This window comes from Apostichopus japonicus, chromosome 7 (assembly GCF_037975245.1).
Source record: "Apostichopus japonicus isolate 1M-3 chromosome 7, ASM3797524v1, whole genome shotgun sequence".
Classification (NCBI taxonomy): domain Eukaryota; kingdom Metazoa; phylum Echinodermata; class Holothuroidea; order Aspidochirotida; family Stichopodidae; genus Apostichopus; species Apostichopus japonicus.
This window is the reverse complement of record NC_092567.1, coordinates 12393246-12409875: the sequence shown is the minus strand read 5'-3', so window position 1 is coordinate 12409875 and position 16630 is coordinate 12393246. Positions and strand designations below refer to the sequence as shown.

Sequence of the window (16630 nt, the reverse complement as noted above, 5' to 3'; positions counted from 1 at the left end):
GCTATCATTTTTCTACTTTGAAATTAATAACGATTTTCAATCTCTTTTGTTTCTTAAATTAATTGTACATAATTGAAAATCAACTATTTCGGAGGTTCAGTCAAAATTAACAGTTATCCTTACAAAACTTTAATTTAGAATATTAATTTTACTCTCTAGAATTATTAAAATCCAATTTCCTTGTCTATATATCTCTTATTTTATCCTAATAAACATTCCTGTAATTCTAAAACCTATTTAGTTAAATGTTAACATTAAAATTAACAAAGAACAGTTTAAACAACCACCACCCACCCCTGCACTCATCTATTACCAACACCCTCTTAAAATATTCCCTGTTTATCCATTATATTTTGTTTTATTAATCATAACATTCTACAGAATTCCTTTCACGATGACCTAATTGTTCAAATAATTCCAACTAAACTAATTTAAATCCAATCATTGACATTAAAATACAGCAGACTTTACATTTTCTATTGTTAGTTTAATATTGATAACTTTTATTGATTAAATTAATTCCCTGTTTAACTGTTATGATGATTCTAACATCTACACCGGAATACTTACTCCAGCTCCTTCGAGCTTGTACACTGTGAGGAGTAAGACAAGATGGCCGCCCACTCTTCATTAGTTAGTCTCCTGTTTCTGTCATAGATCCACAGCTTCTGGAGAGAACTCAGGATAGAGAGAGAGAGACCAGACTCAAGGATAAGGTTTAGACCAGACTCATCAACTCTAGGAAAGCAGTGCCATAGATACACACAGGAGATAGGAATCTAGAATGAAAGAATAGAGTTACTGATAATAGAGTAGATAAAGATAAATTTATTGGATTTGGTGAGAATTAGAATAAATATTTTGATATTATAAATAATAAAAATAACGAAATAAAGATAAAGGAAAGTAAAGCAATAAACTAGGACATTGAGGTCGTGTTTATTTGTAATAAGGAATAATAAGGAATTGATTTTAAGGGGAGACAAATATAAACAGGAATAATTATAATAGATTAGAGAATAATAAAGTGATAATGTAGGATTACAAAATTAGTTTTATTGTTTTACAATTAAATTATTAATAACAGGTTTTATAGCTAGTAAAGTTCAATAAGATACGAATATGAGCCTACATATTTTAATTTATTAGTTAATAGGAAACAAATCTCATAGACGGGTTGGAAATTTTATAAAAATTGGGTAATCAAGAATTGAGATTATTCTATCTTTTGAAGAAAATATTGATCAAATTTATTTGTGTGTTAATTTAGAACTTTCAGGAGGAATCTTTAATATAAATGTAAATATTAGTCACTAATGTAATAGGAATCATAAAAAGGAAACTTCTACTTCAACAAATACAAGTTTTTTTTTAAAGTTTAAGGAGATATGGAAGAATTATATTTCAATAAATAGGTTGTTTCTTATAATTAAAATGCAATTTAGAGAAGCAGATGTATATCAAATTCAAGTTTATAAGGGGAAAGGTTGATGAGGCTAATACTAAAATTTTAATATACAAATTATTTTAATTATTGATCCAAATCCTACTATTCTGCGTAAATTTGAATTATTTCCAATTAATACATTTTGTTTAAAAGACGATGTCCATCTGTGTTCAGTTAATTATCAAATTCATTTCTAAGTTTGAGTGTAAGATAACTTCTAGTGGATTTGTTCGAAATGTAACATTTTTCTTTCTTTGTGTTTGTAGATATCTGGAAACACTTCATATCCTTGAGGGTTTAATTATACTAATTATTTATTACTTCTTTTCAGTTTAATCGGTTTGGTTGGGTCTTCATTGTCATATCTTCTGTTACTATGGAGTTCAGCGGGTGTGAACAGTTAGCGGACAAATGTAAATTAACAAACACGAGAGATAAATCAGTTAATGAGTTTAATGAGAGGATGGCGCCCTTTTAATACTAGAGGTACGGCTCTGGTTTTCCTCTGCTATTGAGTAAATGAAGAGGCGCAATTTTAATTTCGAAACCATTTTACTTTTTAATTTCATGTGGCCATAAGTCTGACATGATGTACGGATTTTATAACTAAGTGGACAAAATTAAGACAAAACCAGCTGTGAGTGAAACACCGCGATCTAGTTGCCTCTGGAAAAACATGGACGAACGATTTCATTTTAATAACTATTTATTACATATATTATTATTAAACTTATCTAACATTCACATAATAATAAGTTAGGCTATTAAATAGGCTAACATTATTTCAGTCAGCCTGCTCGGTAAAAAAGCTGCAGGTTTCTCACATAATTGGCTCAAATGTCCGACCTAAAAGATTTAGTAAGCTTGGTTATTATAATAATCATTTTGGAATGTTATAGATTGACTTGTTTGAAGGCCTAGGCTATAGCAGTAAAAGACAATGTTATGTACGACTAAAATCGAGTTGAACCATTTTCTGTGATTTAAGATTTTTGAAGGGATAACAAAGTTTCTACAGTTTGTCTATGGATACTTTATGTTAGCTAGAATGAAGTAATTGTTTTCGGAGTAAAGGTTTAGCATCAGCTCACATTCATAATTAATCGCTAGTCTTATTCCTCGCTTAATTTAAGATCCCTAAAGAAAACTCAGTGTCTCGATTGTGTTCTATTCAATTCCTTTATAGTTAAGATATGCTTAAACTTGACTTTTTTGATAATCAGTCGACAACTAGGCTAAGATCTTCATTATTTATGACTCAGATTTGCTAAGCATGTCCAGCTCTTGCTAAAAGTAGTAATTCTAGATTTTCGCTGGGTGATGTTTGAGATTTCTAACATAGCCTAACTTTATTACTTATAGCCTATAGCATACCTAACTAAGTTTGACCTGGCCTTTGTACACATCCTAGCCTATGCCTCTATACCTTACCGTCAAATTATCTCACTGATCAATAATTGCTGTTTTAACTATTAACAGCGGTTCCTCTCCATTAAATAATTCATCTTAATAACCACTCTACAAGTCAATGGTAACAAACAACCCCCACGAATATGGTACGTCTGCAACTCCACTATTATAACACTAAACCATTCATTGTCACTAGTGATATACACCTATATGTGAACAGGTAATTCAATAGCATGAGTCACCGATATTCATAAACAGGTGTTTCCTAGCTTCTCGCGGGTGATGTTTGAGATTTATGACAGACATTTTTGCGCCAATAGAAATAAATGTACGTAACGTTATGCATGCCTGGTGGAAACAGACAGTTTAAAAACTGACGTCAATTGGATAGTAACGAAGGTGTCGAGGAAGTGAATAATACAACACAACCTCTATCAAGTAGATCAAACTATCATTGACATTTCCCCTAGGGGTGGGGTGTTAGCCCCCCCCCCCCACAACCAACGGTTACAATTTGGGCCAAAAGCATATGTACACATTCCCCAACCCTAATATCTGCTAGTGGATGCATAAACGAACAATAAACACAAATTGAATACTGTCTGTTTCAAATGATTTAAAGGCAGGCGCGTAGCCAAGGAGAGGGGGGGGGGGACGACCGCCCCTCCCCTTGAGAATATTGTTTGTATTTTTTATGATGTCGCTAGTAATTGCAAAATAAACAAGAGCCCAAGGGCACTGTGGTTCCTTGCTTGGGGTATATGACAATACACATAATATTATCAAGCAAGATTGGGCTCAAATAGTCCAAGTAATTGTGGTCCTACATGTTCCCATAAAGTAACCAACACTATAGCCAACACTTTTGTGATCACAAAATGTGATCGGATTTTGGATCAAAAGGCACTTTTGAGATCTAAATATGGCGTCGAAAATGTAAGAAATATAAGAGACCTACAAGCGTGTCAACAGATATGATAACATTGGTGACCTCAGATGACATGACCTTTAAGTTTCAAAATGTTCCACCACCCCGTTCACAACTTGTCCCAAAATATCAACCATGTCACACCTTGGCATTGAGATTTAATTGCATTAATTAAAAAAAATTAACTTTGAACTTGTATACATAACTTCACACACAAAGGTCACCCGAAGGTCAACCAATTGACATTTTTGATCGGTGAGACCTAAATAGAGCATGACTGTAAAAATTCAAACATTTCTTCTTTGCCCATTTTCTCCCCCCAAAATACTACTTTTTTAACATTAGCTGACCTTTGGTGACGTTGGACCACATGACCGTTAAGTTTGAAAATATTCCCCTATACCATTTGCAACTTGTCCAAAAAAATAAACCTTGTCACACCTTGGCACTGGGAGTTATTGCATTAAATGTCTGAAAATTAACTTTGACCTCATATAACTTCGCACACGAAGGTCACATGGGGGTCAACCCATTGACATTTATGATCAGAAGGTACCTTTAACATCTGAAAATAGCATCGAAACTGTAAAAATCCACAAAACACGAAAAGATCACCAGAGGTCAAATTGAGTTCAAGGGTCACCCAGATGCGGGTCGACAATTGGATTACATTGAAGCAACTCCCAACCCTAACGGACAATTTGTTCTCAAGTTATCGCAAAAATACTAGTTTTTTATCATTAATTGACCTTTGGTGACCTCGGATCACATGACCCTTAAGTTTGAAAATATTCCCCTATACCATTTGCAACTTGTCTCAAAATATCAACTGTGTAACACCTCGGCACTGGGAGTTATTACACTAAATGTCTGAAAATTAACTTTGACCTCATATAACTTCGCACACGAAGGTCAGACGGGGGTCAACCCATTAACATTTATGATCAGAAGGTACCTTTAACATCTGAAAATAGCATCGAAACTGTAAAAATCCACAAAACACGAAAAGGTCACCAGAGGTCAAATTGAGGTCAAGGGTCATCCAGATGCGGGTCGACAATTGGATTACATTGAAGCAACTCCCAACCCAAACGGACAATTTGTTCTCAAGTTATCGCAAAAATACTAGTTTTTTATCATTAATTGACCTTTGGTGACCTCGGATCACATGACCGTTAAGTTTGAAAATATTCCCCTATACCATTTGCAACTACTTCAAAAATATCAACCTTGTCACAACTTGGAACTGGGAGTTATTGCATTAAATGTCTGAAAATTAACTTTGACCTCATATAACTTCGCACACGAAGGTCACACGGGGGTCAACCCATTGACATTTATGATCAGAAGGTACCTTTAACATCTGAAAATAGCATCGGAACTGTAAAAATCCACAAAACACGAAAAGGTCACCAGAGGTCAAATTGAGGTCAAGGGTCACCCAGATGCGGGTCGACAATTGGATTACATTGAAGCAACTCCCAACCCTAACGGACAATTTATTCTCAAGTTACCGCAAAAATACTAGTTTTTTATCATTAATTGACCTTTGGTGACCTCGGATCACATGACCCTTAAGTTTGAAAATATTCCCCTATACCATTTGCAACTTGTCTCAAAATATCAACTGTGTAACACCTTGGCACTGGGAGTTATTACACTAAATGTCTGAAAATTAACTTTGACCTCATATAACTTAACATACAAAGGTCACCTTGGGTCAACTTATTGACATTTTTGATTGATGAGACCTAAATTAGAGCATCAAACTATACAAATTCAAACATTTTTTCTTTGCCCATTTTCTGCCCCCAAAATACTAGTTTTTTAACATTAATTGACCTTTGGTGACCTCGGATCACATGACCGTTAAGTTTGAAAATATTTCCCTATACCATTTGCAACTTGTCCAAAAATATCAACCATGTCACACCTTGGAACTGGGAGTTGTTGCCTTAAATGTCTGAAAATTAACTTTGACCTAGTATAACTTCGCACACGAAGGTCACACGGGTGTCAACCAATTGACATTTTTGATCGGAAGGTTCCTTTGATATCCAAATCTAGCATCAAAACCAAACATTTCCTTTTTTGCTTGTTTCCTCCCAAAATAAGCACATTTTTTCTAATGTGACCTTTGACCTTTTGACCTTGGTTTCAGATGTAGTTTAATCTCCTGATTCCAAAAAACAAAACGACAAGTCTGTACAACCATCCTAACTCCGACCGAAAAACTTTGACCCCATATAACTTCGCACATAAAGGTCACACGGGGTCAACCTATTGACATTTATGATCAGAAGGTACCTTTGACATCTGAAAATAGCATCAAAACTTTAAAAACCCCCAAAAACACGTAAAGGTCACCAGAGGTCAAATTGAGGTCAAGGGTCACCCAGATGCGGGTCGACAATTGGATAACATTGAAACAACTCCCAACCCTAACGGACATTTCGTTCTCAAGTTATCGCAAAAATACTAGTTTTTTATCATTAATTGACCTTTGGTGACCTCGGATCACATGACCGTTAAGTTTGAAAATGCTCCCCTAACCAGTTCACAACTTGTCCCAAAATATCAATCTTGTCGCACATTGGCACTGGGAGTTATTGCAGTTTTAATATTTTCAGTTTTTGGACCATAACTGACCTTTGGTGACCTTTGTGGGCACCAGAAACAATAGGGCACACCTTCTCCATATGGCGGATCTATAGTCCAAGTTTGGCCTCAATCCAATATTCCCTTATTGAGATACAGCGTACCCAAGCAAGTGTCACAGACACACACACACACACACATACACACACACACACATACACACACACACACGCCAACCTGACTGCATAGGTTCCTTTTGCTAAAGCAAGGAACCAAAAATGCTTAGATGCAACTAACAAGGCCCGGGAAGTGCCATTTCCAGCGATCTGGGAGGCATTTTCGGCCAAAATTTCCTTGTTCGCTTCGCGCCGATACATGGTGGCGCTCCGCTTAGATAGTTTGCCTACAGACTTCGCCCTCCCTTGGCAAATTCCTCGCTATGCCCCTTATGAAGGAGTACATGTTTTGTCCCCTCCCGACCAAACCTCCTTTTTAATGAATTCCATTCCATGTCAGTGCTGGATTATTCAGCTAAATCTTTGCAGCAAAGAGAGTGTTAGGCTATCAAACGATGTTTTTTCTTTTCAGGTACCTCGATCGTGATTGCTCAAATCTAAATACTATGGCGACATTTCACCAATAATGTTCATAGTCAATTCATGTAGACCCCCCCCCCTTTTCTTCTTCCCTTCACTTAGTACCATCCTCATCAAGAAAAGTTTATTTTTTGAGATAAAATAATTGAAATTTATATCGACATTTTGATATAAAAATTTCTAGTAAAAAGGCGAAAATTCAAAACAAAAAAAGAAATCGACATTTTACACGAAGGGAATTAAAGAAGAGGTCGAAATAAATCGAAGAAGTTTAATTTTTAGATAAAGTAGTCTAGTGTTGAGAATTTCGGTTAAATTAAAGAAGGCAATTTTAAAACAAACTTGATATTCAAGAAAAGGGTTTCAATTTGGAGAAAGGGTTGAAATTCCCCAAAATGTTCAAAATTGTCGGGATAAAGTAGTCAACATTTTGATATGGAAATTTGGAAAATGTTCAGTATTGATGTGGGTCACAGTAATGACGAAATGTGTATTGTTTGGAGGGGCGTATCCAGGATTTTCCACTGGGGGCGTCAGGCATGAATGATCGCCGTCCTGGGGGATGGGTCTAAGGGGAGGGTTGGACAATTTTTGCTTTCGAAGAAGGGCTGAAATGCAAAATGGTGCCATATGTGATCCTTTTTTTCGACCTTAATAATAAGCAACATTTCCAGTAAAAATGGACACAAAATGCACAATTTAGTATGGCTGGCATGTCACTTAGTGTTTGTAAAACTTGTGACCGACTGGGAAATCTGGTGATTGCCAAGTTTCACCATCAAAGCCTTTAAGAAATTTATGAATTTTACTTTAGTTTATCAATGATTTACAACATGAAGTTTGGCAACAACAGCAAAATGGTCTGACTGTACAGTGGTTGCATTACTGTTAAATTTGACTGAACTTGATGCAGAGATAATTACTTCTCTTCCATTGGGTTAAGAAATGTCATTCTTCGTGGATGCTTGCGACTCTAGATGTTGAAACTTCGAACCGGAACGGAACCACTCACCAGCGCATCGTGCATAAAGGTGACTGACTGATTTCTTTCCCTACAAAGATGGGGGCATTGAGTAATAAACCGCTGCAGTTTAGGTTTAGCCACATTCTGATAAAAAAATCTGTGACATTATAGGTATTCTTTTAATGTCAATTATCAAAAAATAATTTAACGTATTTAACTATTATCTGGAAAAAATGTACAAAAATTGTTTAAGTATGACTTAAATATTTATAACATAGGCATAATGAATGCTTTTATCTGCAAGATATTTAAAATCTTGTGTTCAGTGTTGTTTGCAAAAAAAAGAGGTTTTGACGCGAGCGGTCGTTGCCTAAAAATTAAATACTATAATACTATAATAACGTCTTATCGTGTTAGCAAAGTATGATTAGTAATTTGAAAATCGAGGTCAAGAAAAATTGTACACAAAAAATTTGAGGCATAAAAGGTCAGCAGAAATAAATTTCGTGAATGGACAAGTCAAAATTTTTGCCTCGATAGAGTAACCTCACGTGTTATGCACGGAGCTATTATGGGCTTCCCTCAGGCAGCCCAGAGGCCTTATACAGGCCCTGTGCTACGCGATAATACAAACACAATTACCATATATGTTTCCAAAACTATTATGCCGCCGAAGTTCGCCAGAACCTTTTTTTGGCAAACAAAAAATAAAGCATACGGGAGGGGGGGGGGGGGGGTTGAGCGATCACCGACATCTCACATAAAGGTCGTCATCAATTTTTTTTTTTTTTTGGCTAAACTTTTTTTTTTTGGTGACGACCAATAGGGGGGCGCGCGCCTGTTGCGCCCCCTGGATACGCCACTGGTTTGTTTAATTGGGATGCCTCCCGACCACCTCCCCAAACCATTCATTTTTTTGCTCCCTTCCTACGCCAATCAAGTGATTTGTCACATGTCTACATAGATATGGGGAAGGGTGAAGAACATAGAGGAGTAGGTACATCTTGTGGCTAATTTGTGTATATTTCTGATTAAGTCCATAAGCGGTAAGTTTGCCTCTCCAATCCTGAAAACGGATCAACTCTCCTGTATGGTTTAGTACCCAGTAACGTGGGTTCACATTCCAAAATTCTCCCGATCAATTTAGGAAGGGGAATGAACCTTTATGGTCAGACTATATGTGGCGAAAGTTATGATGGTGTTGCTGTTGAGTCGTTGAATGCAATTCCATGTAGGGTGTTGTGGGGGGGGGGGGCCCTCCGGCAGAAACAATTTTGAGGCGTATTTAGACTATAAATGTTGTCTAAACTTAAGGTTGTGCTAAAGAATACTAGTGTAAAGTTTGAAAACTGAACTAACCGATGTTAAAATCACTCTTGTTCAATTGCATGGAAAATCAGAAAATACAGTCTTGCCCGTCCAGTTATTTGGTAAATAGCCGTTGGGTGGACATGCTGCCCAACCAGTTATTATTCCTATGTACAATAATGCCTCACAAAGAGGTACACATTATAGCATGTTACCTACATGTAGCCATGTACCACATCTTAATATCAGATGTATAGGCTATGTACTACGGTACTTTACATATAACAGGGCATATATCGTTATTGTCATAAACTGATGAGAGGCTACCTATACGGCCTTCAGATGAAATCGGATCGAAGGACTCGAACAATGGGACCCCTTCTCGACCCCAATTGTAATATATGATTTCAAGGGTGGGGGGGGGGGGGTTGGAGCAGTAAATCTAAAATTCCTTCCGATTGACTTGGGTAGGTCCTTCACTGTTATGGAAAGGCTAGAATGGAAAGAAGAATTTAAAAAAAGTGGCGGTGTGTTGGTTGGCTTGTTGAAGGCAAATCCTATGTAGATCCGCCCCCTGAGATTGTTTTGAAAATCTACTTTAAATGGTGTTCTCTGAGCATAATTAGACTACAGTTAGGTCTTAAATTGGCTCCATACACCATTATTGCCAATAAATATTTTTAGGGTAAAGTCTGAGGGGGGGGGGGGACTGGGACGGGTGAACACCCGTAGCAGTGGCCTTCTTCTCAGCTGAATGTAACATCACAGACCTGTCAACCTGTTTGACCCCAAAATAAGGAGAATAACATTTTTTCAGGGCCAAAAAATAGGGAGATTAAGGGAAAATAGGGAGGTTGGTAATTTTCAACTGAAATGATATAAATACTCCTAACGTGTAGTTTACAGTACCGCTCACGTATAACTGGACATGGGTACGCCTACAGGATCGTATAAAGACGTTGACAAACAAAATGCCGCGTAGACGCCGCGTAGATACCGCGTATAATCCCTGTACGAGTTTATACGCAGGAAATGCTATTGTGCTCCATGAATAGTCGCCGAAAGAATTAGTGAGATGCAAGGGCGGCGGAAGCACTTTTAATCTGGGGCGGCACCAACGTCGAAGGGCACTTTGCAGAAATTCGATTGGACTGATGCAGCCTGATATTTAGTACCATTTACAACTCTTATTGTATCATCTTATTTGCGTAGACACATCACTCCATCAACGCCCCCCCCCCCCCCCCTCAAGGAAACAATGCATACTAGCACTGCAATATCTAATGTGCAAATTGGGAAACAAGGAACAAGTTTTCTTTCGAGACAAAATGAGGTGAAATCATTATAAAGTCCAAGTCCCTGCACACGCGATCAATACATGCACGAAAGCAAATGAAATATGTCAAAAAAAGGAAAGTATGGGGTAGGTTAAGGGATATTAAAACTATACTCATTAGGCTATTCATAGTAGGCTATAAATGGCTTCTGCTTATTACAAAGTCACAATGTAATATAGCAAGGCATTTTTGGAAATGCATTAGGATTTTGTTGGCAAATTGAATATGCATAATGGCACTCACCAGAATGTTAGAAGCCTTGTGGTAGTAAACATAGGTGTAGGAGGCGGGGAGGGGGGGGGCAACCCCCAAATTTTGTGAAAATTCGGGCAATATGCTGAGAATTTTTCGGGCACCTACTGAAAGAAAAATAATTTGCTATGTGTTTTTCAATGGTTAAACTGATATTATTATGATCATTATTATTGTAACGACTTTGCCAATAATCCTAACCAATATGGAAGGATAATAACACGGCAAATGATTGTATGTTATTGGCATGCGATGTAATAACCGACGCATGCCTATTTGATATGCAAATTAACATGTTGAACGCGCGCGGAGCGCGCGAAAAATTTTGGTAGTATTTTTCGGGCAAGTCGTTACAGCCCCCAAAATCAAATTGGGCTCCTACGCCTATGGTAGTAAACAATTAAAACTTCCCGAAATATTTCATTCGACGTGGGTTTCGCTTTGTAAACTCTTTTTTTATTTAGAAATTTTTATGTAGAAAAAGGGCACATTTTTAACCTGAGGAAAAGTGGGGGGGGGGGCACGTGCCCCCTGTGCCCCCCGGTTCCGCCGCCCTTGGTGAGATGTTTGAAACAGCCGTTTCTTAAATCGTAGTTAAAGACGTAATATTCACCTAGCAGCGAAGAGGACGCATGTAAAGAGTCCGTCGGCATAGAACTTAACTGTTTTTCGTCGTATACAAATATCCTACATGCGAACTGCACACAAATGGTACGCCGCGCCACGTATACATACAAGTTAAGTGTATATATATATATATATATATATATATATATATATATATATATATATATATATATATATATATATATATATATATATATATATATATATATATATATATATATATATATATATATATTAAACTGAGTGCACCATGGCATATGCACAGTGCACGCCGTACTAATGCACTGTATTCAGGACTCTACCAAGGCCAACGTACATTGCGTGAAGTCCGAGAACTGACAAAGAAGCCTGCTATTGGTTGAGAGTCCCGCACAGCACTGTGTCAGTCGTAACGTGTTTGTAAACAATCAATCTATTTTTAGATTACACTTATTACGCGAATAAGCATAGGACTAACTGTTGGCTATTTTCAGAAATGTCGCAAGTGATGAAACATTAAAAAACCGGGAGAATAGAATATGAAACCGGGAGGCCGGGAGATTCGGGTAAAAACCGGGAGTCTCCCGGTAAAACCGGGGGAGTTGACGGGTCTGCATCGCCCCCCCCCCCCCCTCCGAATTCCATATCCTAGTGTATAATTTGGAAATTTTCTGATTAATGTTGAAATAGCCAAATGCTTTCGTCTCGTCATTTCAAAAGATTTTAGAAAAGATTTTTGACCATTTTCCAAGCTTGTAGTTAAACAATAGCCTATCCAGGCTGAAAAAAAATATCTAAGACATGTTTATCTTGCTGTCTTGATGGCACTTTCAAGCTGCTGTACAGGATTCTATGAACACAACTTTAGCAGACAAATGTCAAGGTGCAAATGATATTGACATTTTGCAGCATATTGTTGAAGTCCTCACTTATTAGATCTAAGGAATTTGCCATTTTGTGGTAAATTGCTATTATTTCAATTGGAAGATTGACCATTTATCTGAAAAATAGGGGAATTTCCCTCGTAGGCATGGAAAACGACTTGAACAAGTCTCATTTTCAAAATCTAAACAAACCAACGCCACAGTGTAAACAGCGTTTGGAGAACGGTTGAATGGTTGTACTTCCCTGTTTGTTTGAAATGATTCCCCGAAGCTACAGTACAGGCTTAAATATGAAGGTATTGCAACATATTCCAGATGGTGAACATGATACTGAAAGAAACAGACGGAGTATATTACAATTGTCAAAGAAGAAATCCCACGTATCAGTTGAGTTCCTTTCATAGCGTTAGGCTGTGCACGTACAAGGATTGGCTCACAGGCCATCATAACGTTCAACGTTATGGCTTAGGTCTTCTCTAGTCATATAACCTAAGTGCAGCCTAATTTATGCCTAGTCTAATGATTTTAGTTATAATATTCAATAGTATGCAATACCAGCATAAAGCGTGACCTATACTCAGCACAATGTAGGACTAGCTGAAGTATGGTGATGCTTGCCTGTTATAGTTGGTTACAAGTTGAAGGGGAGGTTTTCCTTCTTCAAATAATTTGATCATATTATTCATTTAAGAAGTGTTCTGCATTTGCGAGATCATCCAACTGTCTGAAAGGTTTTAGCCAAATTAAGTCATAAAAACCTATTCTTAAAGTACTCTGGAGTTGTTTCCTCTCCTGGGATATTGTGGATTTAAGTGCTAACCTGCCAGTGGGTAAAGGTCAAATGAAGCGCAAGGTTTTCCAGAGATTGAGATTCAATATCATATGCAAGCATTATTGTAGTTTGTGTCACCCAAAATACTGCAGTGCTTTACACCACCCAAACTGGTCCAAGACAACCCATTATTGGAACATATCCAGAATTTCCAGGGTTTTTGCTGGTAATGCTCAGTTCCTATTGACGTATCTTCAGCTTCAATATCACAGATCAAATATGCACTTTTACATAATTTACTTACTAAACGTGTAGGGGTCTTTACAGCTAGCATGTGAAGTTGATTGCCCACAAAGACTGCTGTAGTGTCACATTGCTATCTGAATGCAAAAGTTCCTAAGAACTTTCAAAAAGATTCAGAAACCAAACACTGTACCAGTAATTTACTGTATATTCACTAAATTAAAAATATCAATGATTGGATCAAAGTGGAACTGCTACCATGGGTTTTTCTTTGTTGTGAGTATCCTTTTGTTTCTGAAGTATTCTGAAATATCTGAATAATATCATGTTAGTGTTTCACTTTTGATTTAGAAGTCACTGAGGCTCGAACGGCTCCATGATGTAATTATTCAACTGTAGGAAGACACCCTCTAGTGAATATGAAGACGGAGACTGTACTGGAGATCAGGACCCATGACCCTATCAAACTTCTTTCAGTACCCTTCACTTTTAGAGGCACAGAGTTCCATAGGAATGGTAAGAATGAAGTAATCTGGTTGTTGTGACTTTATACACCAAAACTGCTGGCTACCGCTAGCAACAGTGGCGAAGGGGCGACCCCCCCCCACCCTTGAGCATATTTTTTTGTACATTTTTATGATATTGCTGGTAATTTCGAATGAGAAAATGCTTAGATGCAACTTGCAAGGCATGGGAAGTGCCATTTACAGCGATCTGGGAGACATTTTCGGCCAAAATTTTCTTGTACGCTTCCCACCAACCCATGGTGGCGCTATGCTTAGATACAGTAGTTCCAATGCTGAATCTATGGCTCTGATAATTTGCCTACAGGTTCGCCCCTTCCTTGGCAAATTCCTCGCTACGCGCCTGAATAATACAAACAGCCAATCATGATCATGTAACCAGTGCGCATTAACTGATCACACAAGCTAATGAGCTAAATACCCTTATAGAAAGGTGGTTTCCAGGTACTGGAATGCCAAAGATTATGTTAAAGGGTAAAAAATGCTGACATCATACAGGTCATTGCCTCGATACTAACATTACATTTTCAATCGGGTTTTCACTTCTCGGACGTACCCTGATGCTCTTTTAAAACCACTAAAATAACAAAGTTTCTATTGCTGAGAACTACCGGCCAATCAGTTTATCACCCTAATAATATTTCAGACGCAATCTACAGTATGATGTCAGTTTGACATATAGTTTGGTCCATTTCAGCATGTTTCTTGCCTGAAAGCCCAGTCAATCTTTCCTTATTTTCCACGCGCAATTTGCAGATTTGTCGAAAAATGTCAATGCCGGTGTCAAACTCACAAAAGATATGTCATGATATTTCAAAGTAACTTACCAGACTGTTTTTTTCCCCTTCTATTTCACTAAACTATTTGATGACCATATCATGACATGGGATCTCAAAATAAAGGATGTTGAGAAAACTTTAGAGCAGCTTACAAGACCTGGGAAGTGTCATTTCCAACAATCTAGGAGGCCTTTTTAGCTAAATATTTTCGTTAGGCTGTATAAAATAAACACATTTAGAGGGCATTCAAACAAATACAAGCACTGGTATCCATTAGGGTGGCGAGCACTTGCCCCCTCCCCCATAGGCTCAACTTGGGCTGCAAAATCACTATCAGAGAACATTAAATATCTGAAAAGTTAGAATGCCTCAGCTAAAGTCCCCAGGGACTCCCACCAGGGCTTAGATTTATACTTCATAGAAATTAAATTTTTCTCTCTAACATGTTTTTACATGCTTAATACTTAGTACAAGAGGATATGAAGTAGAAGATATGTTACAGAGCTCTTCTGAAGCCCCCAGCACCCGGCTAGGGTTCAGATATCCTACAGAGTAAAATCAGATAAAGTATTTCTATTACTGACATGTCCTCATGTGCTCGAAATTGCTAGCAGATTCCAAAAACTATGTGAAAATACTGAAGATTTGGAGAGCTTTGCAGTACCCTTGTAAGTCCAGCCACTATAAACAGAGAACACAATTGGAAAAACTTCCTACTAATCTGAGTATGTACAGCTGTGAATAAAGAATTGTCACTTGTCACTTGCTTGTTTAATTTTTAAACATTGCTGAGCCAGTCACTGCAGTTGGTTTTAAGAAATCTAATTGGTCTCAAAACTGATCTAACTTCACCGACCTAGTACGGTGGCTTAAAACAAAAAATATGTGTCCCCAAATTTCAAAATTTTGAATTTGCTTTCTCAATATTTGGAATTTTGATCTCAAGATTTTCACCTCAAAAGTCAAAAATTTTGACTTTTTCATCTCAAAACTTTTTAACTCAAAATTTTGAGGTTACAAGTGTCCACATCTGCCAAATTTGTAGAAAGAACTAACCATATTGTATGGCTATTGACCAGCTGAACAGGGTACTTTATAAACCTTTGGTGATCTAAAATCTAGAAAGAGACCGCCCCCGAGAGTGGTGTAACTAGGTCAATGCAGCCAATGCAATCTCCAGGGGCCTGCATGGTGCCATTAAATAAAGAAAAATATCATGAAAACACATCCACCAAAGCTGACACACTAAATTAGATACAATTATCTCCTAATGAGTGGAAATTCAAAAGATATTCTGTCCTCATTACGAAAGAGAGGTGCAAAATCTCACAAATTTCTCAGTCAGGCCCAAACCATGCATGGTTGGGTTTGTGTGAGGTTGGACTCTCCTTTGGGAGCTCATTTATATCACTGCACCACACCTTTATATGCCACTTCCACTAAACAACGGACAATCCGGTTCAAGTTTGATGCTTAACTGGCTAATTGTTTTTACACTTAATACCTGGTTATTGGAAACTGAAGTGTACTTTCCGTCCTCTGGATTTTTTCTGTGAATGTCCATGTATACAGGGTAGTTAGCCAGAGACATTCACATATCTATTTCTGACTGACATTCTCAATTTCTCCTATAATTAGGACTTAAATCTCATTCACATCACTTTCTTTTCTCTTCATTAGGTTAATTTTGAAGCGAGCTATTAGGGTATCACCTATTCCACCTGTAGTTACCAGTTTTTGATGGAAGTCACGTTCATACTGTGCTGACAAGGACAATGAATGGTTCATCATCTGATATTTCCTCCATGTGATGGTTATCACAATAATGGCAAGTGTTGAACAGTATTGATAACGTTTCAAAGATGTGTGGTAGATTTTATGGATAGAGTCGCAGATCGAGGAATACTCTTTTATCTCCATTCACTCTCACTAAAATAATGTATATAAAGTTTTAACTCATCTTCTCAAAATACAACTGACAG

General features: G+C 37.4%; 1 protein-coding gene and 1 long non-coding RNA gene across 12 annotated transcripts in view; one reads left to right on the top strand and one right to left on the bottom strand.

The window, feature by feature from the left end:
- The window catches only part of LOC139970056 (uncharacterized), a 107302-nt gene that overhangs the window by 33010 nt on the left and 57662 nt on the right, over nucleotides 1–16630 (bottom strand). For all 11 annotated transcript variants that reach the window (XR_011793907.1, XR_011793905.1, XR_011793908.1 and 8 more), the window contains one exon: nucleotides 571–779. Coding sequence is in view for 1 of the 11 variants with exons in the window: in XM_071975672.1 (XP_071831773.1) it covers nucleotides 571–779 (209 nt within the window). In the remaining 10 variants the exon portion in view is untranslated. The remainder of the gene's footprint in view (nucleotides 1–570; nucleotides 780–16630) is intronic.
- Nucleotides 12358–16396, top strand: LOC139970114 (uncharacterized). The gene is made up of 3 exons (XR_011794017.1): nucleotides 12358–12716; nucleotides 13697–13861; nucleotides 16329–16396. It is a non-coding gene; the product is annotated as an uncharacterized lncRNA (long non-coding RNA).